The sequence below is a fragment of the Egretta garzetta genome, unplaced genomic scaffold, assembly GCF_000687185.1.
Source record: "Egretta garzetta isolate BGI_Z169 unplaced genomic scaffold, ASM68718v1 scaffold172, whole genome shotgun sequence".
NCBI classification, from domain to species: domain Eukaryota; kingdom Metazoa; phylum Chordata; class Aves; order Pelecaniformes; family Ardeidae; genus Egretta; species Egretta garzetta.
Window position 1 is genome coordinate 265,511 of NW_009258951.1, and position 19,115 is coordinate 284,625.

Here is a 19,115-nt window from a genome sequence, read left to right on the forward strand (position 1 = left end):
AGCAGGACTAAAAAGGGGAGACCTAATTCAGGTGCCTGAAGCATACAATGTCCATGCTCTTGTGGAAACCACAGGCATTTGTTGGAAGTCAGTGTCGGTTGCATGGCAGGGAATTGATGTACCTCCTGTAGATGCTAGAGGAAACTTTTTCCCTTTCTCAGAAGGTTCTAGAAGTGAAATGACATCTTTTACATTCAGCTGAAGTATAGTTTTTGGTTTGAGTGCATGTTCTGTAAAATTCCTGATCCACACTCATGATGAATTGCAGAGCTCTGATTGGATGGTCTGCTAGCCATGGTAGTCATCATTGTGGAGACATTTGCTTTTACAAATGATGCTCAAAAACACAGCAGGTGCTGGCAGCCGCTGATTTTGTCAGCGTAAGTAAAAATGAATGCCCTTTTTTCTGAAATTCCTCACAGAGATGTTCAGTAGTCCTCAGCAATGAGGTGCAGACACCTCTGCTTCCAGATCTACTCTTCTTTTTTCAATCTATCAGCTCTTCCCAGAAATCGCCACAAAAAAAAAAGAGGAGAGTGATGGTGCAGGTAATGCTGTGGTCCCTGGGGTCTCATAGGGCTGTGCCTACCAGGGCATTGCAATAACTTGTTATAAACTATGATGCAACTTAGTTAAATTAATATCAAATGGCCAGGCAGTGGTACTGGACCCTTGATTTGCTTGCATAATTTTCTTTGCGCTCCCCTGAGGTCATAGGGCTGACCCAGCCACTGATGACAGTGTATGGTTTACTGAAGTAAGGCACAGGTAGCAGATGGAGCTGAAGAGCCCATTAAGATACATAAAATTATTTGCATATGTGTGTATGGTTATTTGCCTTGAACAGCTAGCAATAAGCATGTTCTCATTTTACAGATTCTAAAGATCAAAGATTGGACTTTGTGCTTTCATTTGGAGCAGCAAAACTGCAACTATAATTGGGCAGCAATTCTCCTCTGAATATCAAGCAAAATGTGGGGGGGTGGACCTGCCATTTGTGCGGGTAGCTGGATCTCAGGAGTTTTGCATAAAGGCAGGCAGGGCTGGGGTTCACTGAGGAGCAGGAGAAGAGGATAGCATCCTAGAACCACTGTTGTAGTACAGTCCTCAACATGGTGTAATGTTCTTCAGGACACACCTGCCATCCCAGTGAGATCAGACTGGCTGGGGAAAAAAGGCAGTAGTGAGGGCATGACAGACAAGCTGAGGCATTGGTTACCCAAACGCACACTGTTGCATTGCCATTTAATTAGTGTTGTAATGATGGTGAGGTTGTGATACTTACTTTCATCAACACATTGAAGTTGCAAATGGCATCACCTCACTTTTTGTCTGATTTCTTGTTATAGTTGCATAGTAATTCTTGTATAATAATATAATGGCATAATTTCTGGAGGTGTGATGAGGATCCCATGAATCAGATTGCCTGATTCCATCCTGAAGACCAGTTTGATGAGCTCTTAGCTTTCAGAAAAATGACTGTGACATATCCCTGCTGGTGACCAGAGTGGTCCACTGGGCTACCCAGACCTTAGGCCAGTACCTTTTTAAAGGCCGCCATAGACATCCACAATGGGAAGCAAATGGTGAGGGAATAAATGTGAGCCTCAGGCTGTGACTTCCTCCCGTGACTGCAGTGGCATATGGCAGCAACTGGTCTTCTGCCTTACCTTCAGGAGCATTTTTGGCACTTCTTTTTGGTAACACAGCCTGATAGCATTGAGTGCAGCGTGTGTAGACTGCCTGTGAGGCCGAGTGCAGCTGCAGATGAGGCACATCAGACTATGACTACTACCTGAGAATACCGTGGAAATGCTGAGTCCCAGAGGACCTGTGATTGCATGCTCTCTGGCAAAAGAATCCCTAATTCTTGTAAATGTGTAGTGTCTACTCCAGGTCATGTGCTGCGTAACTGGAAGAGTCATACATGCTTTCTTTAGGCTGTATCTGTTTTCCTTTCATCCAGTTCCACATCTCAGGGAAACACTTGAGGCTGTGGAAGCTGGATTTAATCATTTAGGGCTGAGTGTCAGATCATGGGCATCCCAGCTCAGTATCTGTCATCTTCAGCTCATTCATCCTTATGATCTCATGAAGACCATTCATCACTGCAGTCACAGCCAGGATAGGTGAGATCCTGAAAGCAACTTTAGTGAATGGACAAATATTCAGCACTGTTCTGTAACATGGCAAGAAATGCAGTCAGCAAATACCTGTTGTGTTAATCCCCAAAAGCAGGGCATTGGTCTGGCATGGTAACCTGCAAAAATGCTCCACAAGACCCTGTGGAAGAGAAGAACAAACCTATTGGTCTGAATCTGATGGTCCTGAGCAAACTTGAGTGCTAGCCAGACAGGAGCATGACTCTCTGAGCAGGGGCAATTCCCTGGAGCATCCTGGAAACACTGGATCTGCATATATTTGTGTGAGAACTTGGGCAATCTGTTAGAGAGAAAAGACTCTACCGTGAACTCTGAGAATGTTGCTGGACTCTGGCAGCAGCTACACAACTAAGTGCTCCTGAAAGCCCAACCCATGGAAACTACTTGCACACGTGGAGATTGCTCAGATAAAAGACGAGTGCCATGAAGATTAAGCAGTCCTAGATCAGGAAGAACAAAAGTGTTATCTTTATGGGTGCTGATGTCTGTCAATAATATTAGTCTTAATGGCTTCTGGTATTGCATCTGACATAATTCAGTTTTTGATAAGTAGCATGGAGAAGTGTGCCCTGCAGGATTCCTGGATTCATTTAATCACGCAATGTGTGCGGAAGTGTCCTTCCACAAGAAAGGGGATCTGAGCTCAGGCACTTAAGAGTGCGTGGACTTCCCTGCCTATAAAATTGTCTGCAATGAGCAAACACCAGATGTATCAGGTTGGTTGGAATCACATCGGCTGGTCTGAAGGCAAACAAGATTGAATAACTTCACGTAAGCGGATGGTGTTGGTTATCCACAACAGATGAAGTCAGGTTATGTATGAAGGAATGTTGACCCAAAGGACCGTAATCATCCTGTGAAGCACCAGCCAGAAACTCATGTCTGGTCCACGCCTCCAGTGTCTCCGAGACCCTCCCTGCAGGGATGCTGGGGTCAGGTGGAGCGAGAGTGTGCAGCAGAGGGATGCAGAGACTGTGTTTTTCCTTGGGAAGCTGTTCTTTTGTGGGTATGAAGCCTGGGGTTTCCCTCATTTTCATGGATTGTTTTTTCAAAGGTGGTCTTGGGAGCAAGCAGATAATTGAACCCTGACCTTTTTTGGTGTTTCATACATACAAACAAATCTAGGCATGTGTGTTATGATAGCTGTTATAAACTGCTTGATTTGAGATGCTTGAAGTTTAGTCTGAGTCTTGCCTGCCCTTTCTAGCAGAGCAACTTGAGAAATCATGAAATCATGACCCTCTTGCATCTTGCTGGGGAAGCTCAATAAGATTAAAACTTTTTTGGCAAGTATGTGTGAAGCTGACTTGAATCATCAGAAAGTGTTTTAGAAACCTTCCTGCAAACCTTTCTCTTCCCTTTCAAAACAAAGGCCCTACTGACATAAAAACACTGATAAATATAGTAGCTATTATTTGCAGGCTATTGTAAAATAATACATTAGTGTGACATCATGAGACTCTGCAGCCAGATCCTCCCCCCCCAATACACATATGAGAACAGTTGTTCATTGCAGATGGGGAGAGTGACTCGTTCCAGATATGATGTCACAGCGTGAAATGTACAACATCGTAAATAGGATTTTCATAGGCACAGATAATAGGGCCCATCTGCTTTCTAAGATAAATTTTGGGAGTTCCTTGCTTAAAGGAAAGAGCTGAAGTATTTTAATGCTACTTGATGTAAGAATTCTAATGCTGATTGTAATTAGGTAGTGCATATAAACTGTAGAGAAACCTGCTGCACAGGAAACATGGTAAAACTTTGCTCCTCTGTGTGTTTGCTGGAGCTGGGCATCCACGTGCACAGAGACGCTCTGGCGCCTTCTCAGCCATGGACACAAAACCTGGTTTTTCACGCACATAATGGGCATTTGCACCTGGCTGATTGACAGCTGTTCCAAACTATTCAAGGGGATTCTGCAGAGTAACACAGGATATCCCCTCATCTGCTTCCTGCTGGTGGGTAGATGCTGGTATGGGAATTGTTTGACTCGTCATCAAGCAGAGCAACCCTCCCTTTTCACTTTTTCCTTTCTCTCTGTAGCAGCTTACTTTACTAACAGTGTATTGGTTTTGATGGCTGGTTCTGGGAAATAAGGGGAGAAAAACAACTATTGAGAGTTTTCCATCAGTGGATACCAGTGCTGGTAGAGGCTGATGACAGCGAGTTAGCTCTCACTTTGCCGAAGCGTATAGTATCCCTAGGGTTGCTCCCAGCGGGTTGTCTTTGTTTTCGTGCTGTTGTCCTGGGTTGTGCCTTGTTAACACGAGTTACATAAGGCACAAAATAAGGCATCGCAGCAAAGTATTTAAATAATGCCTAAAGAATACAGAATATATGGTGCTGGTATTTCCAAATTTAAGTAAATAAAAACAATGGAAAACCTTAATAAATCTGCAAGTTCTTCTTCAAGGCAGCAAAACTTTCACATGTAATCAGCTTTATTTTCCTATTGTCTGAGTGTTTCCCAGAACACATAAAAAAATTACATGCCGCAGTAAATCTTTAAGGAAGCAATTCCTGTGAGAGGTTCCTATGATTGCTTAACACAGAAGTGCAAACAGATGGAATCTGTTCGTGTACCAAATTGGCCATTATTTCAAATACACAAGTGGAGAAAGTTTTAAAGTTTCAGCCCAAAGCAGAAGCCTGTCTGAAGGCAGATACCTAGTTGTATTTCCACAAGAATCAAATGCTGTCAGTCTTAACTGCAGTCACCTGAATCACAATTCCCAGGACCCTCTTGGGACAGGAACAGCACTGTTGCGTAGCCTGTGAGTCCTTGGTTGGCTCTCCCTTTCTCTTGGATGGACCAGTTGGTTTACTTTGGAGGGGCGATACGAATTTGTTGCAGGTGACTTGAGCTTTGAGTTGGCAGATAACAAAGCAGAAATAGGTATACCATGGAATTTTAAATGTGTTTAAGACAGTTTGACTTTAAACGTGTTTAAACAGAATTTAATCCTGTAGGCTTTATATGTTTGGTTTTGGAAAATCCTTTTCATTCCTCTTTGGAAATGTTCTTTATCACGGAGTTACTGCTACCATCTGCTTGCAGGAGCAGCGTAAGCAGCCAGAGCCCATAAGGCTGATACCTGCTGCCATGCAAGCTCAGCAGGTCAGCTTTTCCTCTTTCCTCCCATCCTCCAAAATAAGCAAAACCAACATTCTGCTTTTCCAAAACAGAGCAAAACAAGTTGTTTCTATTGTCTGCTTGTTAACAAAGTTGGTGGGTGCTCAGCAGAAAATGTGCGAAGGGAACAGGAGGGCTTGGATCCTCAGTTCACCCAGCAGCAGCAACAACTAATGATTCAACGTCGCTTCCATGACAGACTGCAGTAGATCAGCTTAAGCCTATCATGAAACTGCCTTTTGGCTTGAAATTGCTCGGATGCTAAGTTGTCAAGACTTGAAATGTATAATGGAAATTTAGATGTATCTCTCATGTTTCATAGTAGATATATTACCTACAGCTCTTTAATTTAACTGATCTTATATAAAATTAATAAGATTCAGGCATAATCTTTCTCCTTCTTCTCTTTTTTTTTAAGGGACCCTTGAGAATAAATCCTAAGAAGTACCATGAAGCCTTCATTCCATCTCCAGTAAGTGTAATTTTATAATGCTTTAAAGTTTGTAAGTAAAGGTGCATTAAGATAGGAGTTAATGCTGTGCATGAAAGGTCACTCAGAGGTGAATGAGTTGGAATAAATGAACGTGATCTGGATTTTCTTTTAAATCAAATATTCCCAAACAAATCCTGCCTTTTTCATACCTCAGAGAACTACTTACTTAGCTTGTGCCGAAATTGGGGATACTGCTGGATCCCACAGAAGCCAGCTGAAGTCAGGTTTGAGGACCACCAGATAGCGTAATCGGAAACCCTTGGTTTATGGCTGCAGGGGTTTTATAGATTTTCCACTGATTTAAGTTAATCTTCCCTAAACAAATATGCTCTCCATTTTCGATCTGCTGCATGAGCTAATTTGAAAAGTCATTCCAGGAATAATATGCGTGATTCCTTTTCATGTGCCCGCTTTTGCATGAACTGTATCTTGGTTGGCTTGGGATGTGCTTCTGTCACATGGGACTAGCTCGCGCCTCTTCTCTCTTCTTTCCTTATTTTGACAGAAAAGTAGGGCTCTTGCAATTTCAGGGACTTCCAGTAGGAAAGATGACCTCACAGCTGGCACAGACAAGGCTTTTTATTTGGAACCGACTTGGTCAAAATGTTGCCGTCAATGAGAGAGAGTTTTGCATTGAAACGCTTTGTTGGTGTGGGGGAGAGAAGGCAGAGCCTGCCCTGAGACAGTGAAACACTGACTCTTGTTGTTGTCCCTGCTACTGACAGTGCTGTTTTGGGGCTTGGGTTGAAAGCCTTGAAATTCATGGCACTGTCAGTTCACGTTGTTGATTTGGGATAATGTTTTGGAGCCCGCTTTGTTGGAGAAGGCTGGCATTACAGGGGTGGAGGAAGGTAGGGGGTGCACAAAGTTGGTTAAGATGAACTAGAGGGAGAAGTACAGAGCAGATCTCCAGGACCTGAGTATAGCAGCGCTATGTGTATAAGTGAAAGGAACTGTGGTCCTTCCTTTGCGGTTGTCCTGGTATGTGTGGTAAGTGTAAGCTGTTAAACGTACTCTCTGAAATTATAAAATGCAAGGTTAAATGAGAAATCCATCTATTCACATGAGTTTAATTGGATGTGAAGCTTTATTCCTAATCACCCCTAGTGTCCAGCTGTTCCCTCGTGCAGTTGATTACTCGCTGTTCTGCATGCAGGAATACATACATCAAGGAGGATTGGCCGAGGTTGTTCTCTCACCTATCTTTCTAGTTTTCTGCTGAATACCAGAACCAGCCTTGTCCCTGGTAACAAGCAGAATCAACACCTGGATGAAGATGAGTCTGGCTGGTGTGGACACAGTTGTCACTTTAAGAGAGATCCTTTAGGAAGCTTATTCTTCCTATAAGGTTATTTGCCATAATGGAGGGTTTGCAGCCTTCATGTTCTGCAGGACTTCCCATCATTGCCAGATCCTGCAAGAGCTGCAGCTGTGAAAAATCACCCTTTCTCTCCTGCTGTTGACCTGGGCACTGTACCCCTTTCTCTTCAGCTCTGACTTGGCTGTGGCTTCATGGAGTTCAAATGCAACAGCTGTTCACCTTCTAACACCAGAAGTCCCAGGGTGTTTCTTGCTGTAAATGTGCTCTGCCTGCTTGTCTCAGTGTTGTGTGAAAAGCTGAGGGGAAGGCCCAGGGCCTTTCTCTTGAAAGCTACCCAGAGAATGGACCTGAGCATTTAAATCTCTGCCTCTCATCTCATACCTTCCTTGCACACAATAATGTCATTTGAAATGATGGCATTGTCAGCGTGAAGAATGATACCACTGAGCACGAGTGATGGACTGACTGTGGCTGTGCTATGCTTGTGGGAGATGCTTCCAGAGCAGATGAAAGCACGGCAGATCTCCCTCTTGCCAGAGGGGGATGGAGAGCACTGCCGGGGATATCCACAGGTGGCCACAGAGCAGTAAAAGCCTCGTGCTCCCTGGAGGGGGCTGCAGAAATCTGGAAGCCATTGTGGCCAATACAGTATATGCACCCTAGGGGCAGCTGTGACTTTGCAAGTGATTGTGTTCTGTTGTGATTCGGTGCCATTTTAATTGCATTAGTAATCTGAAGTGCCAGCTGTGTAGAGTAGGGGACTAGAGGAAAAAGTGGGATGCACAAATGTTCTTGGAAGTGTGTAAGTTCACCCAACAATCATGGCCTGGAGCTCAAGATACAGAAATGTTTCTTTTTGGAGGCAAACCCAAAACTGATGGTAGTTTCCTAATAACAGCTTTTTTGCAGGCATTGAAATTAACTGCTGTAAAATAGGTGTACATACACATATAAGTGTGTGTTTGTGTATATGTATAGGGCTATATTGTTTGGGATGAGAGTGACTGGCTGCAATTCAAGACAAGAGTCTTGCAGAGTATGGAGATGCAGCTTTAACTAGGTGCTGTGACACATCGGGCATCTTTACAAGGAGTGGGGGAAAGGGTCTGCCTTGCGTTTTTTTAGACACAGGAAAGAAGGGAAAAAAAGTGTAGAACAAACAAATTATCCTGAATGCCAGGCTGTGTCCTGCAGCTACAGGTACAAACAAACAAAAAAAAAAAAGCAGGCATTTTCCTTAAAAAGTGACTTTGAACTTTTCTTTTTATGTATGTGGTAGATTTAGGTAAAGATTTGGGGCAGAAGGGAGAGGGTGGGGAGAAATGAGGAATAAGACCATGTGTAAAAAAATTTGGCTTTTCGAAAAGAACAGTTTCCAATTTGAATTATGTTGGTCCAAGAGGCTTTGCAATTTTTCTGCATCTTGTCATGGGAGGCAGCTTTCACACAGCTGTTGAGCTGCTGCTGCTTTTCTTTCTAAGAGTAATTTGGTCTCTTGGAGGACGGCCTTAGTATCACATCATGGCAGGGTTCTGCCGTTTTATTGTTTTGGTATCTAAGCAGAGTAAGATATTTATGTGATATTAGGGCTTCATGTTTTCAGGTTATAAAAGAAGTTTTTCTTGGAGACTTAGCACACTGGTAGTTCTGATTGGATTTACTCAAGCATATGAGTGTGTATCTGAGAAGCTACTGAAGTTATGATTAAGATTTTATTTCTTGTGAGGCCGTTCTTTTTCAATGAATGGCAATGAAGTACTAATCTAAAGAAACTCATCTTTTTTTTTTTTTTTTTTTTTTTTTTTTTTTTTTTTTTTTTTTTTTTTTTTTTTGTACCTCAAAACTATGCAAAGATAACTCTCTCTCAAAAAACTATGTTGACTGCTCACGTTGATACTAAATGCTCACATTGTTTGACTAGTTCATGGGCACTGTAAACAGACCCATGGAATTTTTCATGTACCGAATTATGGGAAAACAGAAATGAACACAGCAAGAGCACTGTCAATAATTACTCCCCAAAAAAGGACAAAACTGGTAATCCTTTAAAAACTGAAACCTTGGTGTTGGCATCTTCAGGAAACTTCATCTTTATTCACTCCATGAAGAAAATCTTCCAAACTAAATCTAGATTAGCCAAATACCAAACATGTCTGGGATGGATAATCATAGTGTGTACAATTAATAGAGGCTCTTGTGCAAGGATGTTAACCTGGAGTCTTGAGAGAAGGTGTCCTAACATGTCTGTTACAGTAAAAGATCTTCTGGCTTGCAGTTGGCATCTGTAGTCATCATTTTTTGGAATCTCTTCTAACATCAGTTGTGCCAAATGCAGAATTTATGGTGTTAATGAATTAAAAAAAAAAAGAGACTGCATCCCCAGCCACTCTCCAGGCCATCTTCACAGACTGACCTGCTGATCCCAGAGCTGTGTGTCCCTGCTTTCCCATCTCACCAGGAGAGCAACAGGCAGCTCTGCACATTACCGAGACTGTCTTGCAAACATGTTCTGAACAATAGCTTTGAGTGCCTGAGTTGGGAACTTAATGTGTGAAGAGCTGTGACTGCAGAAAACTCTCTCCCCATTCCCAAGAGTAACTGCAGAGGAACTGAGCAGAGCTTGCAGACAATACATCTTGAGGGCTTGGCTCTGTCTTGAATAAATAGTGTGGAACTACTGTGCTGGCACATACACACAAAAGAGCTTATTTGCTGAAAGATATTGCATGTCGAAGTGCATATGGTGAATCCATTTCATTTCTGTGCACAACTATGGGATGTTTGTCTCACCAGGGTGTGTGTCTTTTTTGATGATGGTGTTTTAAACCTCTGTAATTTAATATGTTTTGGTCTGGCATTTATTTTTCTTCCTCTTTGACTAGGATGGGACTCGCGATATCTTTATTGACGGAGTGGTTGCTCGCAACAGAGCCCTGAATGGTGACATCGTGGTAGTGAAACTGCTTCCCAAGGAGCAATGGAAGGTCAGTTCAGTATACTTTTCTGTGATTTGACAGAAGGAGCTTATTACTGTTTTCTTTGCTAAACTTAGGGCCTGAGACAGAGAACAGAGAATTTCCTACAAATCAGATGAGCTAAACTGTGGTTTATGCTGCTGTAAATTAAAACACTTTATCCATTACAATGTTTGGAAGAAGTGAAACCTCACACTTTGCACAGAATGGCCTTCTTTATCACTGTATGAAGTCTGACGACAAGGTTGGTTCAAAGCATGGTTGTCGGAGGTGACTTTTGATACCTGTTACTTAGCTGTCTTCATGCTGTGGCATTGGATAGCTCTGTGGAGGTGTTTGCAATTGCTCATGTATTTGACAAGTGCTGTTCACAAAGCTTTCCTAATGATTAACTCTCTGTAATATGTGGGTCCTCAGTCTATGGCAATCTTATCTTGTCACAACTCCATATTTTGTTGGTAATACTTTTCTTTGCATGAATGAAGAATGTGTGAAATGAATGGAGCGATGCAAATGTGGGACAATCTGTTTTCCATTTTCATGTCTGAAAATTTCACTAAGATCACTTTTTTTTTCTTTCACTGATCAAACTTGAAGTCCTTTCAAACATCTGGATAATTTTGTCTTGTTTGCAGGTTTATCTTTTAACACCACTATGCAAGGAAAGTTCATACTCCTTTTCTCTAGTTGCTGGGAGATGTAAGCTACGCTTAGCAATTTTAACATGGGTTTTCACATATAAACATGACACAACTGCCACAAATTATTTACTAAACATGGTTTTTGAATGCTTCTTGAGAATTTAAAGACTACTGTTTAACTTTTGGACAAAAGTGATAGTGAGGGTGATTTCAGCAGTCTGAACTACTTTGGCCTGGTGCTTTTTACTTATTCTAGCTACCTTCTCTGCCTGTCTTTGTTTGAAGTTACATGTTTTTAGGCTTGCAAATGCAAGGTCTTCAGTCTGGTCATTTGCTGAACCTTCTACCTTCTCTGTTTAAATCTATTAGCAATGGAAATGATGGTTTGAAACATTAGAACTTGTCTCTTTTTTTTAAAGTATGCATAAAATGAGTAAATGACCTAAGTATTTATTGACACATGTAAATGCAAAACTACCTTATGCAGAAGGCAATCATAAGTGGGATCTAAGATATTACAGGTATATCCATATACAAATATAGGAAAGAGGTCTGCTGCTATCTTTGTTACCTCTGAAAACCAATTTTGAGGGTCAAAGCAAAATGTCTGATAGCTATTCGAGAGCCCAAATCAGAGTTCACTAAAGCTGTGATGATTGCTATATATTTGGATCACCAAATCCATATACGTAAATTATCTTTTGTGTTAGACCATTTCATACAGTTGGAAAAGTGGAATGCTTTGGGTGCTTAGATCCTTTGCCAGGACCTGCCAGCACAAAGACTTCTTTGTACGCTTGATAGAGGTTGCCTGAGCTGGAAGCTTTGTCTGCAGTTTTCTATTTATATCTGGCTCTAAACAAAGATAATGCCTCTCTCTTACATCCTCATACCTTCATATGTTCAACAGTAATGTTCTTTTATGAATACAAGAGGAAGGGTTCAGAATATTCTCCCTGTCCTGGGCAAAGGCTGGAATAAATAGAACTGGTGAAGTGGTGTCTGACAGCAAGGAGGCAATTCAGAAGACTTTCAGTGTTTTGTAGTACGATTATGATTCTTCTGTGGTGAATTTAACCTTGCCAAATGAAGTACCTGGAACATGCCAGTCATGTTTTTCAGCCACACAGGTGCTGCCCTATGTAGTCTCATTTTTTGTTTCTTGCCATCAGCAACTTAATCAGCAATGACATCCCTTTTCCCCTGCTCCCTGAATCTCTTGCTATGCACTCGTGTTTGTATTAGCTCTTCGGGAAAGGTGCCACTAAGTTGTACTGAAAGATACTGCATTCTGCCAAGTAATTCATACTGATTAATGATAAACTGTTGCAACCTATTTTAAGTTTTTTCCATTTGTTTAGTCTCATGCTGCTGCAAAGCTGCCACATAGGTGTCTTGAGGGTTTTCTCCTTCCCGTTAGGCCTTTGGAACAAGCTGAATAGCTTCAATTATTTCCTTGAAAAATGTAAATCAGGTGTATGGTATAACCGATGCTCTCAGAGGAGACTTTACAGGCTCTGTACATATTCGTTTGTTAGGATTGAAAAGTGCATACTGATCATTTTTATGGTTCACTATTCCCAACCCACTGAATGGTTCCCATTCCCTCTGTGCTCCACCCAGAACTGAGCTGGGTTTTTTGCTGGTAAAAGTGTCTTACTTACAAGATAAGGTTGCTGTCACAGGTGGGTCTGTGCCTTCTGAGTTTCAAGCACCCTGGATGGCTTCTGGATGCTCTGGGAGAAGATCTTCCTATTGCTAGTGCAGGCAGTTCCTGCCATGGACCATTTCGTGCAAGTCACAGTGTAATGCTTCATCCCAGTAATGGCAGGACTTGACTTAGCTGGGACCTTGGTTCAATTTATGTGTGTAAATGGGAGGAAGGGGGAAACCCTGTGACTGGTAAAACTATGGGGTTTGGATGGAGAAATCTGTGTGCTTCTTTGAAGAGTTGAGAAAGTTAGGAGCTGCCCTGTACCCAGTCAGTCAGTCTTTGTGGTTCACGTGCCTGTGAGAGAAAAACACCAGCTGGAGGGCAGTTTCTCCAGGGATATACCATGTTCTGCTGAGCCTGTAATGGTGATCCCTTACACACAGGTATAAATGTCGCGGTGAAATGCAAGGGGATGGTGAAATACTCTAGATGTGTGGTTATACTTTATGTAATACCTTCTTGAGAGGGACTGCAATCTTTTCTTCCTCCAGCCCTCCACTTCCTGGCTCAGTGGTGGGGAATTTATCAGGCTTGAATTTCTCAACATCATGTCCTTCCCAGCATGTGCATCAAGTGCTTGGATGAGCTACTGTGGTTCTCTCTGTGCCTATTCTGTCTGGTCTTAAAGCTCTGTTTGTTCATACGTCCTCTTGGAGAGCTGCTTGCTGTTCGGTGATGATCAGTGTGTCAGTTCATATTTCTGTGCTTACTATTAGTTCTGATCAAGAGCCAGCAATTTCAGTGTGGCACCACGGCTTGAGGGAGAGACATTTTGTCCTCAAAATGTGTTATCTTGCGCTCCTGAAGAAGGTGGCCATCGGCTTCCTGCCAGGGTCGAGGGGCATGTGTTGCAGTGACAGCATTTGGAGGCTGTATTTCAGAAATTCCTCTCCTGTCCTCTTGTGTTACATCTTGGGAATATTGAGGTGCTATGGTAACTTTCAAATATTTAGCTTTTGCAAAGTAAGGTATTTGACTTAGACTGTTTTTCCAGGTACTTAACCTACTCTTAGCAAATGAAGTCAGAGTATCATTGCAGTTAGCTAGATTGTCCCCTTCGTACTTCAAGCTGTAGGGCTTCCCTGAATCTGTGCCTTTATCTTCTGGAAGAACGTCACAATAAAAGATAGCCAGCGACAGAGGATTTACCTCAGTCCTTGTCAATTACTCCGATAAAGAAGAAAAATAGCGCTTTATTTCTTGACTGATTTTCACTACTTTAGCTTCCACCCATGGGTTCTTATTATATTTTATGGAGTTGTGCTTACATCAATTTCAGAAGCTTCAATTATACAGTGGCATAATTACTGGAAGGCAAAAAAAATGCTGATATGATGATTATAGCAATATTTCTTAGGGTCATCAAGGAGGGAAGCAGAGTGTCAGTATAAAGGATAAACCTAACCCATCTTTCCTCACAGGCTCTTTTTGCCCTTTTACTGTCTGCTTAATTGCCAGACCGAATTTGTTTAATTTCAGATATCTGTTTTGGTTTTTCTTGCAAGATGTAATTTCTTTGGTGGAAGGAAATAGCATAATAAGTCATTTGATATCACTTGGGGCTTGGATTCCTGGCCCAATCTCTGGTGCATTTAGAGTAGTAGTTTATAATGTGGAATGTTTTTCATGACAACCGTCTCATGCATTGCATGCTATGGCTGAAATTTTAGAGTCTTAGTCTGAAAATAGTACGCAGACGAGGACTTTTTGCTGCTCAAAACTGCCTGAAAGGAATTTTGGGGTCCAGCCCCCTTATTGCTTGCTACAATATGCAGGACATCTCCAGTGCTGCGTCTGCTTGCAGCAGTAGTATAGTAAAACAATAACAGCATATACTATATATGTACATAAAGTAATGTACAGAAAATAATGACAGATTAACCCGCCGGTTTCTCAGAAATCAGTGCCTTCAAGTGGTATCTTTTGTTGTTGTTATTGTTATTTCATGAATCATTTCCTCCTCAGCTTGAAGTGCTCCTTTGCACTATTTTCAGCTGGTTCTTTTGATCTTGTCAGAAGGCCTCCAAGGCCAAGGATGTGGATCTGTTCATTTACGCACAGTGCATGTTGCTGGGTAATAGGGTAATGGGTCCAGCATTTTAGTTATGAAGTGTCCGGAAGTGATAGAAATAGTAATTTTTTATAGTTCATGAAAGCACGTTCTGTTCAACTGAGGTGTCAGATACAGTACAGTGCAGCAGGAGATCTTAGAGCTGCCTCTTCTAGAGCCATGCATCAGAGATAAATATTTAAACACTTTCTGTACAGAAGACATAAACTGCAATTCATTTTTCCCAGCTGTGACTGTTGTTGGCATAACTATGAACAAATGCAGAGAAGGAAGGATTTGATTCAAGCAGACATCGCAAATATCACCATGTATAGTTCGAACAGAGCTACATATCCTGGCAAGTCACTGCCTCCAACTGTTGGTGAAAACCTATGAACCATTAGTTGTCCAGAGGGGATGCTAGCTTTGGATTTGCCCTGGTGAATAATTATTCATTTCAACCAAATTCTTCTGAGAGTCAGTTTCTTCTCAAAAATCTCCCAGCTAATGTAAGGATAACAGCAACTCAGGAGGAGACGGGGTTCTTAGAGGGTTATCACAGCAATACTGTTTGAGTCAACCAAGAATGTTGTTTGGAAACATTACATTCATAATAATAAAAAAAAAAGTCCTGGAGAAGTCATTATTGAAATAGTAAGTGTTCTGACACACTAAAAACATTCAAGTGTAATTCATGATATCCAGGAGTAAAGTGGGAAGCCTAAGAAGCCAGCTAGGAAGATGTCCAGAAAAGCAGAGCTTTAGCAAATCTGAAAGGTTGATGGATGTTGTCGGGAGGAAGGGTAGTTGGGTTTTTTATTTGTTTTGCAGTAGGTTTTACAGTGAGGGCTGTAAGTTGATGGTCGCACACATGTGCATGCATACCCCTCCCCATCTCAGCAAATCCCCAAACCACAAATTGGCGGAATCTGGAGAAGCTTCGTTACGCGCTTACTTTCTGATTGTGCCATTCTCTGGATGGCCACATGCTATTCCACACTGCTGGGCCTGATAGACCTTTGCTGTGAGCTGGCATGGCTCTTACCAGGCTTTGCTTAGCTCCAAAGTGGCTGGGTGTGGAATAGCAATATAGTAGATAGCAAAAAAGTTGAGCAAATGGGAAGTGTTTCTCAGAGAGATGTATGTGGCATTAAATTTGCTCTTCTTGTAGATGTTGTTTTGACATTTTGCTCATCAAATATCACTTGAAGTGAATCCACCAACACCTTAACACAGTGAGTTTTAATAGCAAGACCTGGCATGCTTTTTATGGTATATAATGATAAAATTACTATAATGATCTGGGTTGTGTGAGATTGCCGTGACCCAGTGCTGCATTCAGCCCTTGCCTCCTAAAACAAGAAGGCAGAAATACCAGCTCTTCGGATGTTGCAAGCAACCTTACCTTTCTGAGAAGGACTTCTCTTGTCAATACCTGCCTCTATCTGATGGGAAAGCCAAAACCACAATCCCACATAATAAAATCACAACAAAGGTACAGAGTTTTTTGACAATTTCATGTCCTTTTTTTATTCTTCTTCCTGTGCTGGGCAAGAGTGATATTAAAAGGCAAATTAGTTAGGTAGGTAGGAAGGCAGACTTCTTTTTATTGACTGCCTGCATCCTGTCCTACCAGCACAGAATTACACTGCAGATGTGGTTTGGCTGCACAGATGCAGAATAAGATAAAAACATTACCCTTAGGTGAACAGTCAAGCATGAAATATCATTCATCTCACATGTGGTCAGTTGTTATATCCCCAGTGGAATGATGGCAGATAAGCCCCCTGTGATGGTGATGACTTCAGGCTGTATAAGGTACCACTAAATTTCTGTGCGTGTTGCTAGAAGAGCTTCATCTTGAATGGAAGGAAGTGCTCGTGGGGGCATCTGATCTTACTTCAGAAGAGGAGTCAAGCCAACATTTAATACCTGATCTCTGTTCCTGCTCCTTGGTCGCATGAATATAATCTAGTACAGCAAATTGTTTCCTTTAACAACTAACTTTTCTCCAAGTGATTGTTTTAAACTCCATTCTTTCAAGTCTTCTGTAAATACGCACACATCACAGTAGATTATTCTTAATCCAATCTCTTATATAACCACTATCATTTTGGACTTTTCTTAGTTCTTGGTTCCTGTGGAATTAGTATTTCTTAGAACCTCTTGGGTTTTGCCAGTTCGGAGACTTATTTGATGATATCACATGAGTATTTGGAGCCCGCACCTTACAAAAGGGAGTCAGGATAACCTGTTGTGATGGGATTGGTTTTTGGAATGTCACACACATTCAACTCAATTAGCGTTTTATAAACGCTTTCTTGAAAAACTGTCCAGATTTTCAATAGTCGGGGTTTCTTTCGGATCCACATAACTAGGAATAAGTTTAAATAAAGTGTACTGATGATACAAGTCCCATCTGGCTTAAAATTTGTACAGTGAATGTTTATATTCTTTTTTTTTTTTAAAGGAGATTGCACCCCTAATTTAGCTCGATAGCTGGAGAAATGAAGAGCTACTATGACACTAAAAAGCTGTTAATCTTTAAAGTCCCTAGGTGAGGTGGGTTTGGATTGTATCCCAAGTTCCGAAGAAAAGGAAAAGCACTACATATCTATTTGCATGTTTGCTCTTGTTATCTGCTGGCAAAGAAACAACAATTGGCTGCAGTATTTACATGTGGTCAAAGCTACTAACATTGGCTCATTAACTCTTTTCCCTTATTTCCTTAACTCATGTTTATTTTTCTTAAAGCCATAAATCAGAGGGACAAGGAATCTAAAATAGAGGTGATTTATGTAAATGAAGAATTGCAGCAGCTGGGGGAGTGACAGGGGTTTTTCTACAACAGGTTCCTTTGGGGGAAGATGTGGGACCTCATTTATAACCATGTGGTTCTTGGAGATAAGGAAGATATTTATCATCAGGGATGGGATGCCTTAAATTTGCTGTTGGCACAAGGTAATTTGTAACTATCTAAGATATAGGTGCCTGAAGTCTTAATAGTTAGGTTTTGAATCAGCGTGCTGCTAGCTTCAAAGGGCCAGGGTGGTTGTGCCTTCTCCCAGATGCTGTGTCTTCTTCCAGACGAGGCAAAGTGTAGCCAGATTGAAGATATCTCCTGGCCTCCCACTCCCTCCTGTCCTAGCTTTGTGACTTTTTTTGCTATGAGGGGACTCCCTTCTCCTCAAATTTCTGAAGCTAATGTTCTAACCTCTAGGCACATCACAGGAACTGGGAACAAGTCTATTTTTGGTGTGCTGTCACGCAGTGGAACATGGCCAGTGGTTTTTGGGCATCAGTGGCAGTTTCCTTAACACTGCTAACATAGGAAGTCTTACTTGCTTGCTACTTGGTATTATCTTTCACCCAAATAACATACAAATGCCCTGGAAAATGGCATACAAATGCTGTGTGAAGTGGGAGGGTTATCTCAGAAGCTTCTCTTTCTTCCTGACCTAATGACTGTTCAGGGGAGTGGGGTGGGGAGTTCTGGTAAAAGTCTTTAGTACAGTAGTTGGGTAACTTGCCTCTATGCCCTCCTTGATTTCCCGCCCCCCCCCCCATAAAATGAATTTTCTTCCAGAGTTTTATCATCCCTTTTGACATCAGATTGCCTGACTTTTTTTATCTTCTATGCAGACCAGGTCTGCAGCTGTAGCCCCTTGTAGTAAATACAACTGCTATGATGGTCTGGCTTAGGTTTGGACTTGCAGCCCTTCTCCCTTCAGTGCGAGGATAAGAGCTTGTCTGGTGACAAGCACCCTCTCTAAAGGGTCCCATCCACAACATATCTGGGCAGAGCCCAGTTGTGCCTGACAATGCCGTGGGACCCGTGCCCTGCACAGCCCAATTGCCTTGGGAACGGCTCTAACCAAGTCCTGTCCCCTGACCTTTAGGCTTGCACTCTTGGCAAAGCAGCCGGGCAGCTATGGAGCTTTGTGAATGCCTTTCTGTTCAGCCATTGTCTCGCAGTTGTCCCTTAAATGTATAATTGACTTGCTGGTATTAGAGAGGCAGCGTATGGCCTCCCTGCTAATTTCTTTCAGTATTTCTGTATTAGAGCAGTACCCAGAGGGAATGTACGAGTGATCTTTTTCGGTGACTGTGCCCAGCTGCGTCACCCAGCCGGGAGCAGAGTTGCTGCCTCTCTTATTGAAGAGCTGCACAGCATCACCACTGCTGCTGCCCCTGGGTGAGAATAAATGGCTTGTCTGGCTCTAGTTTATTTATCAAGCTGAGCAGGGGGTCTAATGCCATGGGTGAGTGCTGTGTTGGCAAGCCATCTGGTGCTTGAGCTCACCTCTTTGGGTCTGTGTTGTACCATGTAGACATACCCAAGGTTAATGGATGGCCATTAGTTTAATCTGATTTAGTTTGGTGGCTGTGCTTCATGCATAGTCAGAGCAGTGTTTTGACAGAATGGCATTACTGTATCTTATTCTTCATGATTTTTCCCCATATTCCCGAAGCTTTCTCTAAACCCGTTCATTCTTCTTTTTTTTTTCTCTGCCCAGTTGTTGAACTGTGGATGTAATATGCTTATCAGCTCAGATTTGCATCTTGGAAACTTAATTTACCTTTTTATGTAATGCTTTATCACTAATGCGCGGTAATGTTTCC

At 42.0% G+C, this 19,115-nt stretch overlaps 1 protein-coding gene across 1 annotated transcript in view; it reads left to right on the forward strand.

Moving 5' to 3' along the window:
* The window catches only part of DIS3L2 (DIS3 like 3'-5' exoribonuclease 2), a 198,126-nt gene that overhangs the window by 19,302 nt on the left and 159,709 nt on the right, over positions 1 to 19,115 (forward strand). Inside the window, 3 exon segments of the mRNA XM_035889935.1 lie at positions 1 to 31; positions 5,717 to 5,770; positions 9,995 to 10,096. Coding sequence (XP_035745828.1) covers positions 1 to 31; positions 5,717 to 5,770; positions 9,995 to 10,096 — 187 coding nt within the window.